We start from the raw sequence: 22,686 nt of genomic DNA on the forward strand, positions 1-22,686 counted from the left end.
ACCTCCTTGCTTGCCAGATTTTGCTGTAACAGCCTTGCTTGTGGTTCCTCTGCATTCCCCAGTCTGTTTCACACAGCTGTGCCTTTGCTTATAGGGTCCCGGCCTGTGGGTCCGTCCTCTTGCATAACCCTTCACCCAGGTCTTTCTCCACGAAGCCTCCATGATACTGGCAGTTGGGGCTATCTACCCTTCCTCTGAGCTCCAGTAAATTCCTGTTAATCTTTATCAGGGCTCAGCAGATTACTGCTTGCAGGCAAAATCTGGCTGCTGCATGTTTATGTGGGCATGCGATCAGGTTTTCAGATTTTTAAAGGTGGGGGGGGGAATCAAAAGAATAATCCATGAGATGTGAAACTATATGAAATTCAAATGTCAGTGTCCACAAATAAAGTTTTATTAGGACACAGCTGCATTTATTCTTTACATATTGTCTATGGCTGTTTTCATGTTACAAGGGCAGAATTTAAGGCATGAGATCTTGAGGCCTCAAAGCCTAAAATATTTACTCTCTGGTCCTCTACAGAAAAAATCTGGGGACTCCTAAATCGCATACAATATTTCTTTCGAAGTAGCTCCCTGACTGGGCTCTGAGCTCCTTGAAGGCAGGCGTCACATTTTATTCATCTTTGTATTTCCAGCTATGATACTCAGCTGGTGGGCATTTAATACATATTTGGTGAACACATGCCTTCATACTTTTGTCCCTAGGACAGCTCTTCAGGTACTTATGAATAGCTCTTCTGCTACCCACACAGTCTTCCCTTTTACAGGCTAAACATCCAGCCATTCCTATTCTTTGTGTAACACTGTGAGACATGACTAATCTGGCTTTAGTATCTCTTTACATGTGTGTTTTTAAATTGTGGTGTTATCTCTGAAATTTATGAAAGATGTGTCGTTTATTGGAACATACCATTTTTACATAAAAATTGTACATCACATTGGTAAACTACAATGTGCCGTTCTTCTGGGTTAATGCATATATATATTTTCAAAAGAACAAAAATTGAAACAGCATGGGGGCACCTGGGTGGCTTAGTCGGTTAAGCATCTGCCTTGGGCTCAGGTCATGATCCCAGGGTCCTGGGATCAAGCCCAGCATTGGGCTCCCTGCTCAGTGGAAGTCTGCTTCTCCCTCTCCCACTGTCAAATAAATAAAATCTTAAAAAAAAAAAAAAAGAAAAAACATAATTTTCTGTCTGAGGTATGACAAAGAAAGGCAAATGTAGGATGACTGGCAGATTTTTGATTTTTAAACTAGAAAACTTTAGCCTTTTGTGGTCTCCAGTATGGAGTTAGATGCTCCTCATGGGGAAGAAAATATTAGAATTTCTACTTCTTTTTAGAGGAAAAAGAATAAAGACTTAGAGATATACTAAGATTTGAGGTACAGAACCCCAGTGCTGCCCTTGTTTGAGCATGACTCACCCTCAGGACTCAAGGGTTCCTGAAGGAGGCATGGGAGCATCACAGTGGAGGTTGAGGTACCTGAGGGACTCTCACTGGTTTATTTGCCTTGTTTTGCTATATACTGCAGTTTATGAACCAAATTATACTGATTTATGCTTTGTATTATTTAATTGTAACCAAACTAATTCCTCATGAAATGAGCATGTTGCTTAAAGTGATTCCTGGAAAACAACAACTGTGGCTCGAAAACTTGATAATGTAAATTTATTTCACACAAGTGAAAAATAAGACTATGACAGAGCTGGCATCTGCCCGACTTCTAGAGTGAGCTCTGTGTCAGTCATGACTTGAGGTAAAAATGATTTATTTTAGGGTAGATCTATTTTAAGCTTCATTATATTTTCATTTTATTTTTTTATTTTTTAAAGATTTTACTTTTAAGTAATCTCTACACCCAGCATAGGGCTCTAACTCACAACCCCAAGATCAAGAGTCGCACACTCCACTGACTGAGCCAGCCAGGTACCCCTACGCTTCATTTTAAAGAACTAACCCCACTATTATGCCCAAAGATTACTGCCCTTTCTGTGGTAACATAATAGGTAATACTAGCATGAGCAGTCATTAGAATCACACAACACCATAGCTCTGTTGTGCTAATCAATTTGCCTATAAATATAATCTGGATAACTTTACTGTAACGTACTAATGTCTTAATGTATTCAGTTCAATTTGATTTGTTCTAATTCAACTCAGTTCACTTCAATTCAGTTCATATGATAAGCCCAACATGGGGAATAACATGAAAAGTTTGCATTTTCATTTAATTTCAACCCTTATGGGGGCCTACTGTGTGTTAGGCAATGCTAGATGATGGTCCTCCAAAAACGAACGATCAGATCTCTAGCAAAAGGAATTCGTAGAGAAAGAGCCACAGGATACCTATCGTGTGTGATAAATCACGACAAGGGATAACATTAGCGTGCCACAGGAACACAGAAAAAGGAATAAATAGGGTGCCTGGCAACCATGATCATGAAGGAACCCAGCCTCATGAATGAGAAAAGGCATTTCTAGCATATAATAAAGACAAGTCAGTGATCAAGTAAAATATGTGGATAGTGCAAAGATAGCCTAGCCTCATCTTTGTTACTCTCATTCTGGGGAAGTGTCCTGGAGAAGCAAATACTTAAATTGGTTCTACACAGGTTTGTTTGTTTGTTTGCTACTTTTTGCCGAACAGATAAAGGAAGGGCAAAGAAAAAAAAAAAGCAACATGTTGTGAAGCTTTTTAGCGCATACCTTTGAGGCACAACTTCTGAAATGATTAAAAGTAAATTAAAACTGCCCAGGAACTCACTGGCTGCATATGATTGTCTTCCCACTGGGAATCCATAGCTCACTGTTTCCCGGCTGGTCTTTTTTGTATTATGTAAATGGGTAAACGCTAACCTTTTTTTTTTTTTTTAAGTTGAAAAGAACAATGACTCCTTCTAGGTGTTATTTTTCAGCAGAAATAAGAAACACCAGAAAAAAATGAATACAGAACAAACAAGAGTTTGTTTGTTTGTTTGTTTTCTCATTAGGGCATTTGCTGTTGATCTGTGAAGTCACAAAGATTTTTTGTGTTGGCATTTGCAGGCACAGTTGGATATTGTTACTTTGTCAAAATAATCTCTAGAGGGTATTAATTGTGAGTCAACTGATGATCATTTTGCAGCTTAAAAGCATGTATTATCTTCTAAGGTTGAGGTTTCTCTGGTTTGGGGATTATGGTCAATTGAAATTACAGCGTGCACAGTCTAGACAGTGGAATATAGTGGGTAAGCAGACAGGCTTAGGTAACAGACACAGCTGGAGTGAGGAGCGGAGACCTGTCATTTATTCACTCTGTGACCTTGAGCAAGTCACCTAACTTGTCCAAGGCTTAGTTTTCTCATTTGCATATGGGGATAATATTGGCCTCATGGGATTGTGATTAGGCTTAAACAAGACAAAAGTGTTGACTAAATTATCGCTATTTATCATCGTCATCAGTAGTAGTCTTTCATCCTTATTTTTTTAAAGGAATAAAAAAAAAATAATGGCTCTTGGGGGATGAATTTGTCTTTGTATTCTCCCCTGTAGTCATACTAGCTTCAAGCTGGGCGTGATCTTTTGGAGCTTCAGTTCTCACCTAGAATGAGACTGTCTTGGGAGGTTGCAGGGATTTATCAGGTTAGCCGTATAACCTATGGGGCCAAGTAGGGCACCATCCCAACCCAGTATTTCTGCTAGGGTCGCCTCTAGCCTTTGCTTAGGTACTGAAATTGAAAGAACTCAGTATGGACCTCCACTGCTTATTCCCATTGATCCCAGTTCAGATCTTTGTAGTTAACAAGAGTAAATTCAATTCTTCTCTGACATGTTTGCAGGCAGTTATCGTGTCCTCTAAGTTTTCTCTTTTGCAGCCTAACAGCTCCAGTTCCTTGAACAGTTCCTCAGCTGAGACTATATCTGCCCTCTGCACAACCCAGATTTCTCTCCGGATTTGCCCCAGAAGGCCAATGTCTATCAGAAGTGTGTCTTCAGAAATGAATGCAATATTCCAGACTTCTCAGGGTCGGGTATTGAAGCTCTGTTGCTGGAGTCTCCTCTTTGAAATTAATAATCTGAGTTGGTAATAAGATTTCACTGGTGTTTCACATTTCAGATGAAATCACTTTAAAATTTAAATAGCAAGTTAGGCAATGGTGAGAACCGCCAGTACCATAGCAGTGGAACAGAAGTAAAAAGACACGTCTTTTGGCTAATCATTGACCCACTCGAGATTAAAAAAAAAAAAAAATCCTATTCCTCTAGCTTGCTTACAAGCAAATACCACATCCTAGTAGCTTTAATGACTAGTTCCTCTTACAACATGAAAGATGGCTAAAGTAATTTAGAGTAAAAAAAAAAAATCAAGTGGCAGTTATAAGGATCAAGCTCTATACTATAATTGTGTGTGGGCAAAATGAATTTAAAAGATATATATTTGATATATAGATAGAATTTGGCTTAAGGATAGTATTTTTCTCTTTAGCTTTGAGCTACATTTACATGATACTTGAATTCTGTTTTGAATCCTATTGCAGGATAACTAAAGATACCTTTATTTTTTTAAAAAAAAAAGGTAGCCTTGATTACAATATGTTTGTGAAGTTTTTTCAATTCGAGGATCAGGCTGGAAGGTATCTCGTAGTTTTGTATTTATATCTGCCTTAGCATCCTGTGAAGCTCTGAAAACTTTATCCCTGGAATTTGGAATATAGATAGTCTTCAGGTTCATAGCTTCACAGAAAATGTTTCCTAAGCAATTGGTTTAACTAACCTTGGGTCAGGCTGGCTGGTTGTTTGAGAGAGGCACAGTTTGACATGACTGATGTGGGCAAACATAACAATTATTTATATAACAAGCCAGAGTGGTATAGAGGAATCCTCTCTGCTGTGGGACTAAAACACAATAGGTTTTTTTTTTTTTTTGCATTTCTCACCTGGTTCTTTGTAAGTATTTTAAATGAGCTGCTTTTTGTATTAGCAGTTGGAGCAATTCCTTTGATTTAAGGTGAAGAATGTGGAGTAGATGCATAATCCCACCAGCGTTTTTTCCATTTTTTAAAAAAATGCTGGGTTGGGCACACTCTCGGGGTTTATTTTATACAGGAAAGGAAATTTCAGCTGGAGGAAAACAAGCTGAAGAGAGTCAACAGAGTGCAAGGATATGGGAGTTCACATGGTTACTTGTTTTTGGTGTTGGTATGATTTGTGAAGATTTGAGAATTTGTAGGGTAAGAGAAAGTTGGAATCTTGACCATTCAATTAAGCAACAGTGGGCAATGAACATGGACTTCTATTGTATCCAAGTAGGTATTCATTAGCTGGGGTATCATTATTTGGAAAGACCAGCGGGGGTTGCTTTGCGACCAGGTCCTGCCACTTCTAGTCCAAGTAACATAGCAACAGTGGGTTATGTCTTATGGTGTTTCATTTTAGAAAGAGGAAGAGTTTGTCCAGCAACCAGGCATTAACTTGATAATTAGGATGACTAAGGCTCTATTCTTTGTCTTCATTCCTATTTGTTGACCCAATTAGCTGTGTTTGTCTCCGGCCTGTTATAAAGAACCATTTGGAAGACAACTCTGGTATCTTAGAAAATTCGAAGAAACAACTTAAGGAGTTGAAGTTGGTAGAAATACACTACTTGAGAAATATACTATTGGTCTTATTTCTTATAAAATAAGCTGGGTCTTATGGCCAAATAACAGAAACGAGAAGTAGAGTTTGCTGGTTAGCCTTAGGATGTGCTCCTAGGATAAGTTAGTCTAAGTAGATGCCTGCCATCCAAATGATGGAGATGCATCCTTAGAAACATGGAGCATTTCTATTAGCCATACAAGAACATATTTTCTAGGAGCCAGGATATGGTGAGAAAAATAGATAACCCAGAACTGTCTTTTGCTTAGAAGTAATCAACATTGATAGAGCACTGTCAGCTTCGTTTGCCCCTGACATTACTTCATTTGCTTAGGCAACAGCATTGCTGTCCTTGATACCCCAACTGTATATAGATGGACAGGATCAGAAAGGTTAAGGGCTTCAGATCCAGGTTTTCCAGTGTTAGTTGCTGTTCCCTTTCTGCTGTGTCCTGCTGTCTCACAGGGGAGGGTCAGTTGATGGCTGACTTGCAACTCCACCGGAGGCCGGCTTTTTCAGATAGGTATTTATTATTAGGCTTTGCCCTGTAATACCAGTTAAATCATGCCTTAGGCATGTCTTTTGGCAAGGTCAGGGCACATATAAAGCATTCTTATAAACTTAAATTCCTGTTGGGAGGCTTTTAAGGTTTTTATATTTTAATGAAGTTATTAAAATGAAAGTTCAGACTTGCATAATTCATAAGCATTCACTGCCTCTTTTGAAATCTCTGCCACTAAACTCTTTTTTTTTTTAAACATTTTAGTGAAATTCTTACATAAAACACGAACGCAACTTTCAGTTAAGATTAAAATAGATTTCTAATTATCGTAAATGAAAGCTTCACTGTAATAAAATAAGCTCTTTAGGCTAGTTTCATTTATAATGTTTTCAACAGCATGCAAAGAGGTACTATAAAATTCAAGAGTATTAAAGAGTATTTTCTAAATACGTGCTTTAAATTGCAACTTTTAATATACGCAGCTTTCAAATGTTTAAGTAGTTTTATAAAGTGTAAAAATTGAGAAATTCTCTTAAATGTTGGTTTTGACTTTTGTAAAGGTATACACTTCTACTTTCACTTCTGGTGACTCAGATACTTTCAAGTTGGTATCAAAATAATGCTGCTGGATTGAGTGTTTTAATGGATTCAAACTCCTGCAAAGATAGCTGATGAAAATCTGAAAATCTATGAGCTAATGACCTGACTTATTTTTTGTACTCTTTGCAATCAGTCGAGGTTGTCTTTTTAGGTTTTGAACTGAGGGTAATTACATCTTACTTTAAAATCCTTTCTTATTTAGAGGCATGATGAGACTGTATAAAAACATAGTATTTTAGCTTTTGGCAAAAGAGCCAGTAGTAGTAGAAGTAGCAGCAAGAAAATTTCAGGAACATTTAAAAAGGAAATTTCTCCCATTTTCTCCCCTGTTGTTGATATGTAGGACCTTTTCTGTATTACAGGGATATTGATGCCTTATCTGCTTTTTTGCAAAAAGAAAGTTGTTACTTGTCTTACCTTCATTTATGGCATTTGATATTAACTTGGGAGGAATTGATATCATTGCTATATTATATTCCTTATCCAGGAGCACATTATTCTTCCCTTTATTTTAAAGTTCTTCAAGTCCTTTGAAGTTAAGTAATTTTCCTCATATTATAAGGGGATTACCAAGTATATCATGATCTATCCAAACAAAGGGATACAAAGTACATTTCTACATACTGATCCCGAAGGATCTCTGTTGTATATTGTTAGGTGAAAAAATATTACAGAATGTTTGATACCCATTTTTGTAAAATTCACCTATATTTATGTGAGTGTAATTTATATAAAGCAGAAAAGGAAATCTGGATAAGAAATTTCAAGTTGTTTCCTTGAAGCAATTAACTATCTTTGAATGGGAAGGGATTAGAAGGACTAGTTTGGTCCTTTACCTCACGTATTGAAGTGGTAGGATTATGGGTTATTTTAACTTCCTAAGATTTTCTTATTTATTTATTTATTTATTTATTTATTTATTTATTTATTTATTTAAGCTAGAGAGAGAGCGTGAGCAGGGGGAGGGGCAGAAAGAGAGCGAGGGAGAAGCAGGCTCTCTGCTGAACAAGGAGCCCGACCTGGGACTCGATCCCCAGACCCTGGGATCAGGACCTGAGCCGAGGGCAGATGCTGAACCAACTGAGCCACCAAGGCACGCCTCTTAAGCTTTTCTATAATTTTAAAACTAAAAATCTAGGGAAATACTGTTATGGTACTACCTGTGAAAGCGTTTGTTTCCTTAATTAGGATATGAAAGTCATGAACAAGTGGCCGCTATAATATTGGTAGATAACTATGAAATCTCAGTTCCCTGTGTATATGTATTCTGCAAGTATATTGTCACTAAATACACATTCAGATCTTTTTGGTTCACGGGGGACAATTAGGCTGTCATGTTCTTGGCTGAAGTCAGTTTTAAATCTATGTGTTTATGTCAGTCAACTGGGTTGCTTTAGTTTTGGGTAAAAGCAGTTACTGAGGCTATTAAATAATTCATATTTTCAAGTTAGAAACTTAATTTCCTAAATAAACACTTAAAATCATTTATTTATAGAAGAAAAAAATTATAAGAAGCCTCCTAGTTTTCCAGGGATCACTAAGAATGATGTATAACCAAAGTTAAGTCACTAGCAATTCAAAAAGGCAACGAGCGGTTATGGTCTCTTGACTCCTTTTGTAAGGAGTTAGTCTACAAAGCAGTGAATAAGTAAGATGATGAATCATTGTCTTATCTGTTCATGTTGGGCAAAAGATGTGACTAGTGGACCATTTTTGTCTTCTTCACTGGAAAATGTCTTTATGACTGTCATTGAGAAATAACTATAGTGATGTGTACATTTCTGGGTCACTCTTCCTTTATCCCCAGGAGATAGTCTGTTTCATTGTTTTTAACTACTGAAGAGGGTGAGGGAATGAAGGAAGAAAAATGTGAAAATGATAGCTGAGATAATTTCAACAATTAGATTTTGGTTTACTCTGATTTTATTTTTTAACTATTCCTATTACATGACTACTATGTACTGCCAAGAGAATTTCATTAAGTAAAAACAATTAAGTTAGATAAGTTAGAAGATGAAGACAAAATAACCAGTTAGATGGGTAGAATTGACAAGTTCCTAACTGGTTGTTTAGGCAGAGAATATTGAGGTATGTTCCCCTAACATGAGTGCTAGGACCTCTGAGAAGGCAAACGTTAGGTAGAAGCCGTCTCTGCTCTCCAAATAGCTCATGATACAGCAGGTGGGAAGAGTGGAGGAAAATAGAGTGATTCAATTGATAATGGAGAGCAGGAACACGGGATTAAGGAATGATGTACAAATAGTATATTATAGTCACTTCCACTTCCAAAAGAATCAAATACAATTTTTTAAACGATTGTTTTTGAGGTTTATTTCTTTGAGCATTGTTGCCATTGTTTAAGACTCGATAGTATTTTTCATTTTTGTCACCTGTTGTAGGCCTAAATGGAATCTTGTCGACTCATTAAAGAGAAAAATGGCATAGATATTTGCTATATATTTTTAATAGCCTTATTCAAAAAGGTCTATCAGATATGGATAATCAAATCTCTTGAGGCTCACAAATGTAGTTTAAAAAAACAGGAATATTTTGGGGCTTTAATCTTGGCAACACAATTACCTATTGAAAATCTAACCTTCCCTCTTCCTTTCTTGTATAGTGAATGGAGAGCAGAGGATAGAATGGTCAATTCAAGGATGCAAATGTAGTCGTTTTGTGTTGGATTACTGAGATATGCAGCTGTGGGGATCTTTTTTCTGATGGTTACCATGGAGAGGCATGGGGTCCTATAAGACAACACAAAATAAAGATTTAGAGATGACCCCTTTTAAGCCTGTAACTCAAAACAGGTTTATACATTTATCTCAACCTGGTCCATCTCCTAGAGTAATAAGTTTTTACTACCCAACTGCAAAGAAAATTTGACAAAGAATTTTTGAGTAGAAAATGAGGTCATTCTGAATGGCCCTCCTTTTATGTATTCTCTTTCAAACATCAAGGTCACTTGCTAATTCTAGTATTGCGGGATATGATAACAGGTAGGTATTATTACCTTAGCTCTACCTGTCATGACTTTCAGACTTTAATCATAGGTCTGCTCAGCTTTCCTTTCCCAAAGGAAAGGAAACTACAAAGTCTCAATCCTCTAAGCCTGTCCTCACACACAGCCCATTCATCTGTGTTTTAGCCACTTTCTCTGGCAGTTGATCACCTAACACCATCCATATTTTTCCTGAGGTGGGCGGCCATAACTACGCCTATTCCACACATGGATGAACTTTAGTCTGGGACAAAGGACATTTTTTCCCCTCTTGTATTTGTAATAATTCCATGACAATACCCAGCCTGTTTGGTTGTAGCCGTGTACCTGGTGAATGTCTTCAGTAGATGGTTCTATGTGACTTTTTTCTTGTTTTATTATTGATCCTATTATTTTCTAATTTTATTTTAATTTTTTTTTCTTTTACTGTATTTCTAAACTTGCCCATACTGAAGCTCATTTACCATATTTTGGCTTACTCTGCTTAGCAAGATCTTTTCATTTACCCTCAGAGCTTGGATTTCAATGACTGGAAACATTTCTGTTACCTTCAAAATCGAGTTTCTTTCTTTTTTTATTTTTTTAAAAGATTTTATTTACTTGCCATAGACACAGTGAGAGAGCGAACACAAGCAGGGGGAGTGGGAGAGGGAGAAGCAGGCTTCCCGCCGAGCAGGGAGCCCGATGCGGGGCTCGATCCCAGGACCCTGGGATCATGACCTGAGCCGAAGGCAGGCGCTTAACGACTGAGCCATCCAGGCACCGCTAAAATCGAGAGTTTCAATGTGACTGGTAAAAATGTCTTGCTACAAACCTCTTTGGAACTTACTATTTCCACTTCTCCATCGGTGGATTCTTCTTGTTAACATTTTTCAGCTAAGCTCTATTTTCCTGGTAAGTTGTCAATTGCAGTTCTAATTTCTTCAGTTATTTAAAAGTGATTTTTGACTTCCAGAGCTCCACAGCACTTGACAAGGGGTAGTAAGCTTTTATATTATAAGATCATATTGCCCCGTTCTCCCAGGAATATTACACACTGTCTTTCAGAATCAACCCTTGATGAAACTGAGTAGTAGGCAAAATTTTTTAGTCTTTCTCTACCACCTAATAGGCACTCAAATCCCTTAGACTTTCTTCCATAATGTCTTAGTAACATCCCTACACCTCTACCAGTGACATAGTTGAAACTATACTGTTTTGTATTTCATCTTCTTTAGTGTGCAAAGACTCAATCACTAAAATAACATACCAATCCGTACACAAGAAAGAAATGGAGATTGTCTTTTCAGCCCAGAAATCTATTAATATTTGTTGTCCAATCTTAGGGACTCATTGATCCTGTCTTTGCTGTCCAGGTAACCAAAAACTAATTAAATAGTCAACCAACTAATTTATATTAGTGGTTTCCATGATGGAATTTTAGTTTGGGTTTCAAGGAGTTATGGGATTGGGTAGGATTTTTGGCCATCTCTCAAAGTGTAGCATGTAGTCATCCATCTGTTGTCCAGGTTGAACCTGGTGAGACAGGATAAGAACTTAGAAGTCATGTTTTATTAATGGAGTCTGAAGACTGCTTGGGTTGACATCCTAACTCTGCCAAAAATTAATTCTGTGACCTTGGGAAAGTTACTTACCTCTCCAGTTCCATCAATAAAGTAACATTAAAAATAGTATCCACCTCCTAGTGTTGTAATTGGGATTCAATCAGTTAAGATATATAAAGTGTTTAGAACAGTGTCCAGCCCACATTATGTTTTGCAAGTGTCTCCTGTTACTTGTGTATCCAAGGATGGGCATATTGCTTGGCACAGAGTGGGTATTGAAATGGTATTTGTTGAATGATTGGAGATGTTCCTGGGGCTAAAGGACTTGTTTAGACATTTTTGTGTTAACTGTTCTGAACTAATAAATTTCAGCCTATCACTCATTTCTTGATTTCAGATCTAGCCCACACTCCACATCTGCTATCCTCATTTCATCAAAACCACTGTTAATCCTTCAGACATAGCATCTCTGTCCATTCTGTGGTAACTATGCCTGGGTCTCAACTTGCATTAAGCTTTGGTATAACCCTTTTTAATAACTCAATTTCTAAGATGATCCAATTTAAAGATGTTATTCTTTTTTCTTTTTAGATCAATTTGTTCACATATTAGGGATTTAGATTATTTTATCAATATTATAACTAAGCATTTTGAAGCGTCACGGAATTTTATAGTGTAACAGTCAAGCCTAAAATTATGATGAAGACTTCTGACATCACAGCCAACTTATTATGCATATTCCTGTCCTGTTAGCTCAAGATGCTAGTTTATTTGCATATTATTGCTTGACCCTGATATCATGGCCAATTAATTTGTATATCCTTATCTAATCGGCTCAAATAAGTTTTTGCCACTTTATTTGTTGGCTCAGCTCCCAACCTAGTAGCTTTTAGCTCCAATCACTTGAGTTCGGAGTGGTTTTCTTTGTCATGCTTTCAGCACCGATGGAAGGACAGATAAGAGTGGTGGTCATGAATGTATAAAGGAACAATCTACTGCTTTTGTCTTTCAGTAGGAGAGACTGCAGAAGACATAATTTAGACATGTGGACAAGTTATTTCTCAAAGAAGATACTGGGTTGACAAAATAAATAGAACTTCTTATTTAAGGAAATTCCATTATATAAGGCAAAGGATGTATTCTACATCACTGACCAGAAAAAAATTCTAACTTAGAATTAGGCTGACCTGGACCTCAGCTAAAATTATGATGTAACATTTAAGCTTCTAAGTAGAGTTCTTTTTACATTTTTTTTCCTTGTGATATAGTTGACTTATAACATTGTTTAAGGTATGCAACATGCTGATTTAATACATTTGTATATTGCAATATGATTTCCTCCCGGGCTTCAGCTAACACTCTATATACTTTCTATAAAGTATTGTTTTCAAATTTAAGATGCATAAGAATAACGTGGGGGACTTTTAAAATACAATTTCTAGGTTCCCACCCCCTTTATATTCAGTTATAGCTTGGTCTAAGGTAGTCCCTGAAATCTTAAATTTTAACATGTACAATGGCATGATTCTCATGTAGGTAGGCTGCCCTATTTTTATGTGACGTGTTATTCTACCTACTACCTGTACCTGAAAGAATGCTCTGCCCCTGCTCATTCCTGGTTTCTATGTGGAGTCTAGTGTTTCACTGAGGTTTGGGTGAGTTGCTTTTTCCTAGGTGACTTCAAATATTTAAATTGGCTCTATTTTCCAAATTCTATTTCTAGAACAGGAGAAATGAGAAGACATACCTATGAACAATTTAAAAATTGTATCTTAACAGTGTGTGTGTGTGTGTGTATATATATATATATATATGTATGTATGTGTGTATGTATATATGGAGGGTTGGGTGGGGTAGGCAAGGTAAATCTTAATGGGCTTAGGTCTCAGTTGGCTCAACCATATCCTGGCAGTCCGCTGCATAGGGATGGTGACTCCTCTACCACCACGAGTCCCCTTTCTTCCTCATCTCCCTTAAATATTGCTGCAATTTGTGAATTTCAGTGCCCTTTTTCTTGAGGGACATAGATTGCTTGAGGGAGGGGGAGGGAGTGGTCCCACAGCCCTACCCTTTGCTTTGCACAGTGTACATTCCATAGTGATTAGACAGGACTGGGGGTCACCAGGAAGAAGACTAGGGGTGGGGCCTGGGGTAGAAAGTGAAAAGGAGAAAGATGATGAGGTAGAACACTTTCAACTACATTTCCTCCAGCCATCCCTCAGGACGTCTGACCTGATCCCATCTCATGGCCACCTCTCTAGCTCCTTGACTTTCAGGAGACTGCTGGAATAGGTGTTTATGATGTCAGTCCTGCATCTATATTTTCCCAACACCTTCTTGTTGGCATGCTTGATGTGCTTTTGTTGTTTTCTTCACAATTGAGGTGACTACAACCCATATCAAAGAGGCAGGATGGACAAACTTCTTACTCTTGTCTATTTGCCATGGTTCCTGGCTGTACAAACCACTTGGAAAAATTTCAAAAGGACTATGTGCCAGCCGTAGGGAAAGAGGGAAATGGAATGGTCTTTGAGACATTCTGCATTGGGAATTCGAGTCTGGGCTTTAGTCCCAGCTCTACCATCTACAAGCTGACTTTGAATGTCAGTAATGTCAAAAGCAATTGCCAGTATTGAACAACTTCTTTGTGTCAGCATGGAGCAAGATGACTTATGTACATTATCTGATGCCTCTAAGTTTCAATTTTCTGAGAGTATTATGTTCAGAAATTACCTCACAGGTCTATCACGAGAACCACATGAAAAAACCAAGTTAGAAAAGGATTTCTAAACTAGAAAGTCTTCTATAAATATGTTATAATGACTTAAGAGTTAAAATTTTTCCTTTCAGATTTAAGTTGAAAAGTTTCAACCTAAATGAAATTTAAAAGCTTCTACTTTCTTCCACTGTAGGCATGTGAATGGTCCAGTCAAGTCTGTCCTTATAAGAAAGGTTGGAATTGGTATGATTTGCTATATGGGTAGATGATAGAGGCAAAATCTTGATGCAATTTACACAGTAGAAAAGAAACCCTGCAGTAGAGTAGTAAGAAAAATTATTTTAAGTTTTTTCCACTTTTTTCAATATTTCTTGTTTAATTCAATACCTTAATTCACTCTTTGGTCCGTGTAAAACATAGGTCTACTGATCTCATTTTGCCTTAACTGACCAGCCAACCCTATAAAACAAACCTTTCTTTTTTCCCATTCAATCAAGAATTGGTTAAACTGTTCATTTGTTGCTTTCACATTTTCCATATTTAGCCCAAGATTTCATGAAGTAACAAATAATTATAAGAATATTTAGCGAGCACTTAGGTGTGCCAGATCCTATGCTTTATTTTTCACAGCACCTTTATTAAAAAAAATCCTCTTATTACTCCCACTTCATAAATAATGCAACTGTGGCTCAGAAAGCTAAATAACTTGTCCAGTGTTAAATTGCCAGTAGTGGTAGAGTGGGATTCAAACCCTAGTGAAACAACCCACTTTGGTTCCAATTAACCCAATTAACTAGCCATTTCCAGCAAATGTAGTTAAACATTTGAATTACCTGGGATGATCTCATTATATAATTTTGGTCTCCTCGGACATAGGTCAAATTACTTTGAGATACACCATCCAAGTGTTTAAAGTTATTTTAATGGTAAGTAGGTTAAACAAATTTGAAATGCAAGACTTGTTTTTCCAGGCCATAGTTCCTTTGTAAATAATTCATTATTCATTCAGCAGCTATGTTCAGTGCTACCAGTCAGGGCATTGTGGGAGATAGAAATACAGAGCACAGTCTAGTGAGAGAGAAGCGTCATGTTTGAAGGGTGTAAACAGACTGCTGTTGGCATTTAAAAAAGGGAAAGATGTATCCTATCGGGGATGGATCAGAAAAGACTTCATAAAGTCCCTCCACCCAAAATGTTCTTTCCCCCAGACACCCGATGGCTCATTTCCTCATCTCTTCCAGGTTATGGCTCAAATGTTACCTACTTATCAGGCTTTCTCTGACAACCCCACTTAAAACACTTACAGCACTTACCACCTATTGGCATATTACGTGCTTATTTATTGGTTCCCTGTCTCCCTTAATTAAAATGTAAGCTGTACAAGGGCAGGGCCTTTTGGCTCTTTTGACCACTGATGTAAATCTCTTCTAAGAACAATGCCTAATACAAAGTAGGGAAACACTATATATTTGTTCAACAGATGGAGAAAATAAGACTTAAGCTTGGCCTGAATAATGGATAGCATTTAGCTGGGCATTGTTGGAAGGAAGAATTCCAGATGAAGGAAATGATTTAAGCAAAGAATGGAGGCAGCAAATTACATAGTCTGTTTGAAGAGCTGTGTGCAGGTCAATTTGGTTAAAATACAGAAATGCAGTGGGACATAGTCTGGAGGGATCTATGTTATGTAGACCTGAGGGATTGACATAATTTCACAGGCAGATGGAGCCCTTGAGATTAGGAGTCTTGAAATCTCCTTATTTAATATTTAGTAATTAAACAATCATTCCAGGTAATTCAAATGTAGGTAGGGGTAGACCCAAGGTGTGTGGATCCTGAAGCTAATATAATTTTAGACCCTGGTGAAACAGCCCACTTTGATTCAATTAACTAGCCATTTTAGCAAATGTGGTTTGCCATTTGAAAAAAAGAACATAAAGAAAAAAAATACATAGAAGAAGATGAATGCTAAAGTAGAAATGACCTCTGGCCTTGCCCCTTTTATGTAACAATGCTGAGTTAGAGCAGTGGGTGGTAGGAGTCTTCCCAGCAGCCCTTCCTTCTCCCGGTAGCCACCAATAACCTAATTACACATGGAAGTGATTACAAGCTACATAAATATATTCTGCCAGACCCAACGTCCCTTAACTAAATCTCAGAAGTGCCTGTAGCCACTCGGATGCTGCTGAACAAGAAGAGATGGATGATGGCGGTGAAGATGGAGACCCAGACTGTGACTGACAAATTGTGGCTGAAATATCAGTGATCATGGGAACTCATTTCTAGGACCTTGGAAGAAGACAGAACAAATGAGGGACCCTGAAGTTTTATTGGCTTCATGGTTAAGCTGCCTCTGGAACTCTGTTAAAGGGAATACAATGAATTGGAGGGAAGATTAGGGGAGTTCTGGATATAGGTGATAAGGTGACGGTTGGCATGGGAGTTGGGAGAGGCGCATGTGAGGCAGGATACAAAGACACCATGGCCATTGAACCAATGGAAAGAAAGGTCAAAGGTGTCTGAAGTCTTACCTCAGGATACTAGGTAGTATCTGGGAGTGAACTGTTCTTAAAGCTGAGAATTTCTCCGTACATTAAATGCTCTTTTGTTTTAGGTTTGAATACCCTACATTTATTAGTTTACCAATGCTCAAATGATCACATCTTTGGCCAGTGAGAGTGTCTTTGGGGTGGCTTCCAGATCTTCTGACATGACCTTTGTATTTTTTGGTAGCTTCCCTTCTTTCTGGTTAGATGGGATGTTCTAGGCTTATGTACTTGCTGTGCCCTACTTGGAACCTACCATTTCTCCAATAAGTACCAGGTTCCTTTAGTGAGAAACTGTGTTTTCAAGCCATATCTGGTGCTAGGGATGCTCAGGCCACTGGCTCAATCTTTGTTTCTAGGCCTTGTCGGTGGACAGAATCAAAAAAGGTATATGTGTATGTATATATGTGCAGGTCAGTTTGGTTAAAATACAGAAATGCAGTGTATATATACACACACATATTTTGCATCTTATGCTCATTAGATTTCATTAGAAGAAACTGCTCACTGTTTTAAATTTGCTCTATCATCCTTTAAGCAATGAAAGCAGTAAGCTTTTAAATGGGGTATTTGTGACATGAATTAGTGCAGCTTCCCCAGGCAACTTATTTATAAAGAGAAATAAACTTAAATACCAGGAGAATTTGGTTGACAAATTAGTAGTTCAGTAAGTGGAAACTCAGCTTTAGCATTTTTGAGCTGTTAGGCTTTAGAATATAAAATGACCATGCTGCATTAGAATGACCTTTTTGAAGTTTGCAATATTTTTATTAGAGAAAGCACTGAATAGCCAGTAATGTTGGTTCTAATTCCATAGCCACAAACAATGACAACTATAGTTTATTTATGATGACATTGTGGCATATAAAGAAAATTTCTCATGCTTTAATAATTTACTATAAAATTGAAAATATAATTATACAGAACAGAAAATTAAAAAAAATCCTGTTCAGTTGTGAAAATCCTTCAGCTGACTTTGCTTTTGAGCAAGAGTATACTTTAAAAACAAACAAACAACTAAGTTTGGGTTATATAGAACTTACAATCTAAAAGTCTCCTTCATCCCCAACATAAACTGTAGATATAAATGCATTACTTTGATGATTCACCCTCAAATAGATTTTGTTTACTTATATTTGAAATGCCTCACCTTTAATTTAACAGTATTACTAAAAACTGTTAAATATCTAATAAAGAAGTTTAGTGAAAACACTTTTCATGTCATGGGTAAATTTTGGTAAAAAAAAAAAAACCCACAAAAAACTCAAAATGGTCATAGGCATTGCCTTTTACAAGAGAAGCAAAAGAAAAAAAATTCAGCTTTCAGTGCTGTAGAACTAATGATTTCTACTCTGGGTATGAAACAGGAAAATTTCCTCTTTTATGCCAATTCCAATAAATTGAGAGCGGCTTCTGGGGCACTGTGTTGGGATGGATTCTGAGACCGCTTCCGGTCTCTGTGGGAAGGAAGCTGTGATCAATAAGGAATGCGGAGTCACAGCATGTGTGCGATGCATTTGGTATCCACGATAAAACAGCATTTTAAAAAACCCAGTAAACATCACAGTCTTACCAGATAAGCCACCCACGTCCATCTTCTTCAGGTTCTTTGCCTCCAGAATGACAACAGTCAGCTTGCCGGCAGTTGGTACGTAGCGAAGGGAGAAGCAAATATCACCCAATTTCTCTTGCTGTGAAGACCAATAAGAGACTATAAGTAACTTTCTGAATAAAGGTGAATATAGTTTGTACACATACATTGCAAATTCCTCAGGAAGAGGATTAGGACAATTAGAATGTGAAAGCTCTTAGGTTCATTGGCGTTTACCCAGTGGTCTTTCATTGACTGAGGTATGAAGAGTGATTGTAACCCATTTTGGTTTTAAATAGCTCATCTATACTTTGTCATTAATCAAAATATATCCATAATTCAACAGTTCAGGAAATGAGATCGAGATGACTTTTTTAGAAACTCTACTCTGAATAGCACTGCAACGTTCTTGGCAAAATTTCATAACTTTATCAAATAGCTTTGAAAAGAGCCTAACACTCCTTTAGTAGAATCAACCTACCTAAATTTTTGTCTTTTTACATTTCAAATAAGATTATGTATAATACTTTATATGTAGATTTTTGGGAGAAGGACTTGTATTTGCATTAGACTGAATTTTTTTAAAGAGTTTTTTAAGACTCAGCTCTTTTATTTTTATTTACATTTAAGTAAGCTCTACATCCAACGTGGGGCTTGAACTCACAACCCTGAGATCAAGAGTCGCATGCTCTACCAGCTGAGCATTCATCCCCGGAATGAATTGTTAATGAGAAATTCTGAATTCCTAGTAGCCGAAAGGCAACAAGAAGTTTTTGCCATTTCAGTTTTACTCAAGTGAGATCCAACTTTTCCCCCTTATTCTAATATTTGTACAAATCTAAGCAGTAGGTTGGAAAATGGAAATATACAGTAATACAACACATGTCCTAGCCCCTCCCGTTGTTTCATGGGTTTCCTATTTCAGGCCCAAGGAACATTCACCAATCCTGTATCTCTGGCATTTCTGAACATTTCAGAGTTTAAAATGATGGTATAGAGAGCTTTGACTTTTTTTCAGAAAGAACTATGGGTTCTCATACCTTAAGTGTCTTAATTTTTAGGATAACTAATTAAGAACCATGGTATTGTTTAACATGAGAATTTGAATTCACATAAGCATGAGAGTGGGTGGGAGCCTGGTGGTATCTAGATGGCTTTCTGATACAGGGAATTAGGGATATGGCAAATTAGGGTTTATTTCTTAGGACATGCTCTCCCCTCACCCCCCAAAGTGAATTCTGATTCCAAAGATGATGGTTGTGTCAGACTTCTGCAGATAGGTTCAAGGTAAGAATAAGGTACAGAAGGCCTTCTCATGTTATGTTCTTATTAGAACTATATTTGGCCTTATCTATAACTTCATGTATGTGTTAAATCAGCCTGAGTCTCCAGTGTGGAGATAATCGCCTAGATGTAATTGAACAATTTAAGAAAATACAATTCTTTTTACTGGGTACTGGTTCTAGCCATCTATAAAGGAAACGGTATGGGGCACCTGGATGGTGCTGTTGGTTAAGTGTCTGACTCTTGGTTTCGGCTCAGGTTGTGATCTCAGGGTCATGAGGTCCAGCCCCCTGCAGGGCTCCAAGCTCAGTGGGGAGTCTGCTTGGCACTCTCTCCCCCCACTTCTGCCCCTCTGCCGCCCCACACATGTGCGTGCCTGTTCTCTCTCAAATAAATCTTTTTTTTAAAAAAAATGGGTATCTACTTGTTTTGATTTATCTATAGGTGAGAAGTAATCATTCTGTGTGTGTGTGTGTTGGTGGGGGGGAGAGGGAGAGGTATAGATTTTCTGCTTAAGTAATGCTTTATTGAAAACATCACCATACATGTTTATAACCCCCAGTTCTTTGATTCCTTGAGTCTTCCTAGCATCTTACCCATATATCTCTTATGTCACTAAAGACTCCTACTTTTGTTTTATTGTGCACATGTCTCCATTTTCCAACATGACTCCTTGAAGACTGGTCCTTGGCTGATTTATCACTTTCTATGCATTCTCAAAAAGTAAATAAATGAAAAATTTGGATAATATCCCTATCTTGAACTATCTAGGTCCTATCTCCCTTCCTTTAGATAAGTTACTTCTAATGTGCTCAATTCACCCAAAGTGCCTACTTACTCCCTATGAATTTGCACATGAGGAGAATCTAGTAGAATGCATTCCTTTTCATAGTCTTTGAAAATACAGAATGGGAATCAAGATCATAGAAATTAATAAAAGTATGGACAAATTCATCTGAACCTTATAAATGTAAGTGAACAAAATTGCAGTTCAAGAATATTCACTGGGAGGAGGGTTCTTTTTGCAGGATTCTGTCTTTTTGCCACAATACCCTCCCTGGGGAACTCAGTTTGTTGCAGAACCAGGTTACTCTAACTGTTCTAGTTAGGCATTTTAGATATGACTGTTCTCTTTTAAATGGCCCCTCTCAATAGCCCACTATCTAAATCTACAATTTAGGGCATCTCAGTTGTTTTAAAGAAACATCACAACTTTCTTCTAATACTTTTTTATTATTCAATCCTGTGATCTATAGGGAATTTTTGAGATTTTGCATAATGTCTAGCTTCAGAAGGGTACAGTTATAGAGTTTGAACCTATAATGCCTCAGGTAGGAGAAATATGTGAAGTTACCTGTAATTACAAAGCTATGGGATGGAGGCAGAATGAGTTGGGGGGGGGGGGGGTGAATCAAAATGGATGTTTTAGGAGAAAGAAAAATATGGAAGAGTTCTTATTAACACCATTTTCAGATTTACATTTATATTTAACTCCTTAATTTAGGAACTTGAATGTGTAAAATTTCATATGCTTATTAAATTATAACTGATAGCCAAATTAAGCATGTCTTTTTATACTAATCAACTGAAGTTACTTTACAGTGTTTGAAAATCTTATTACTTCTGTATCTGTAAGCCATTTGAAAGCTAGTCACTATTCTGGAATTTGTGTTCTTTATGGCATCAAGCAGATAGAAACTCATTCTCTAGAAGAAGGCAAATATCCAATTCATATGAACCTTTATCTTAGTTATATTTTTTGAGTTGTCACTATCTGAGGTATAAGTATATGCCTTTTCTAATTCTTTAAAAAATAGCTTTAGTAATTTTCTAAAACAAAATTTCAGAATTGGGACAACTTCTGTTACATGCTGGTTTGACTCTTGATTAGATGTAGGACATTTCCAAATAGGATTGCAATGTGTTTTTCATATGTGGTGGATGAGGTGGGAACCTGAAGTTCATGTGAAGCAAAGAAGAGCTAGGATTTGCATCATGGGGAGGCTGTGAAGCCATCCTCAGAAGGACATGCCTGGTGCTTCTGCTGACCCCTCCTGAAGATGGGTTCTATTTGGCCACAGCTGAAACAAGGCTTAGGTCTGAGGCTTACTTCGTAAGTGTGTGTTCTTACTTCAGGATCTTAGATTGAGGGGCTCATACTAGTATGAGTTGTGGGACAACAAGTAGTTTCTTTTCCTTTTTGAAATCTTTACTGAACTTCTATGATTGGATGGAGGTGTGCTCTTGTTCCTGGAGTCTTGTTCTCGCGTACGAAGGTTTTACTCTATCTCTTGTCACTTACACAGAAGAATTGGAATTGTATGAGAGTTTTATGGACGGTTTCACATCAATCTCTTATTTCATAATTTTCACATGCCAAGCGTTTTTATATATCACTTTAAAGTTGGAGAAACCAAGATTTTCTACATTAAGAAAAAATAAGCTTTCTTTAGTGGGGTTATGGTGCTGGGAAACAGAAGTGGTTCTTGGAAAACTTACATAGAAAGATGATCCGCCAATCTATATCTCAGCTCCTTACTTCTCCTTGACAGTTCCATCTTGTTTTCCCTACAACAGCCCTGTGAAGTAGGTACTGTTTTGCTCCTTTTACACATGAAGAGTTTGAGACTCAGAGGTTACCTAGAGTTACATAGCATCTCAGTGTAGACCTCTGCAAGGTCCTTTGACTCAAAATAATGAGTTTTCTTTACTCTCAGACTACCATCTAGAATGACAAACTAATACTCCAACTGACCACCCACTTAGATATTCCACTCTCACTTTACATTCATACTGTCTAACTAAATGGATGTTTATCACCAAATCTTCCCCTTGCCTGTTCTTTCTGACCTCCCTTTCAGTCAGGGTCACTAAGTAATCAGTTTCCAGTGACCAGTGTTCCTTCTGTTTTCCTTCAGTCCTTCAGCCCACAAATCTTGACATTTCTTTCTTTGTCAATGTCTCTCGAATTTTTTTTAAATTTTTAAATTTTACTTAATTTTCCCGTCCTTATCAACATGACCTCTACCCTCCTCTCTCCTCCCTCCAATATGACCTCCAACTCTACTGCGATATTTGCCACTGTCACCATCACTATCACCACCGCCATCCCTTCTGCCTTCATTCTGTTTGAGATCAAGCTCTAAACACTTCCGTCATCTTTTTCCTGCAGCAGTCTGATGAAAGATCTCATGAATCATAGTCTCTCCAAAGTCCAGTGTAGACTGTATACTAAAGCCAGGCTAATCTTTGAAAGTCTAAACCCATTTTCCTGACT

General features: G+C 37.5%; 1 protein-coding gene across 2 annotated transcripts in view; it reads right to left on the minus strand.

Moving 5' to 3' along the window:
* Positions 1 to 22,686, minus strand: part of SYT1 (synaptotagmin 1) — a 196,367-nt gene that overhangs the window by 74,598 nt on the left and 99,083 nt on the right. For both annotated transcript variants that reach the window (XM_021678551.2, XM_021678550.2), the window contains exon 6: positions 18,108 to 18,225. In XM_021678551.2, the coding sequence (XP_021534226.1) occupies positions 18,108 to 18,225 (118 nt within the window). The remainder of the gene's footprint in view (positions 1 to 18,107; positions 18,226 to 22,686) is intronic.

This window comes from Neomonachus schauinslandi, chromosome 5, assembly GCF_002201575.2.
Source record: "Neomonachus schauinslandi chromosome 5, ASM220157v2, whole genome shotgun sequence".
Lineage (NCBI taxonomy): Eukaryota > Metazoa > Chordata > Mammalia > Carnivora > Phocidae > Neomonachus > Neomonachus schauinslandi.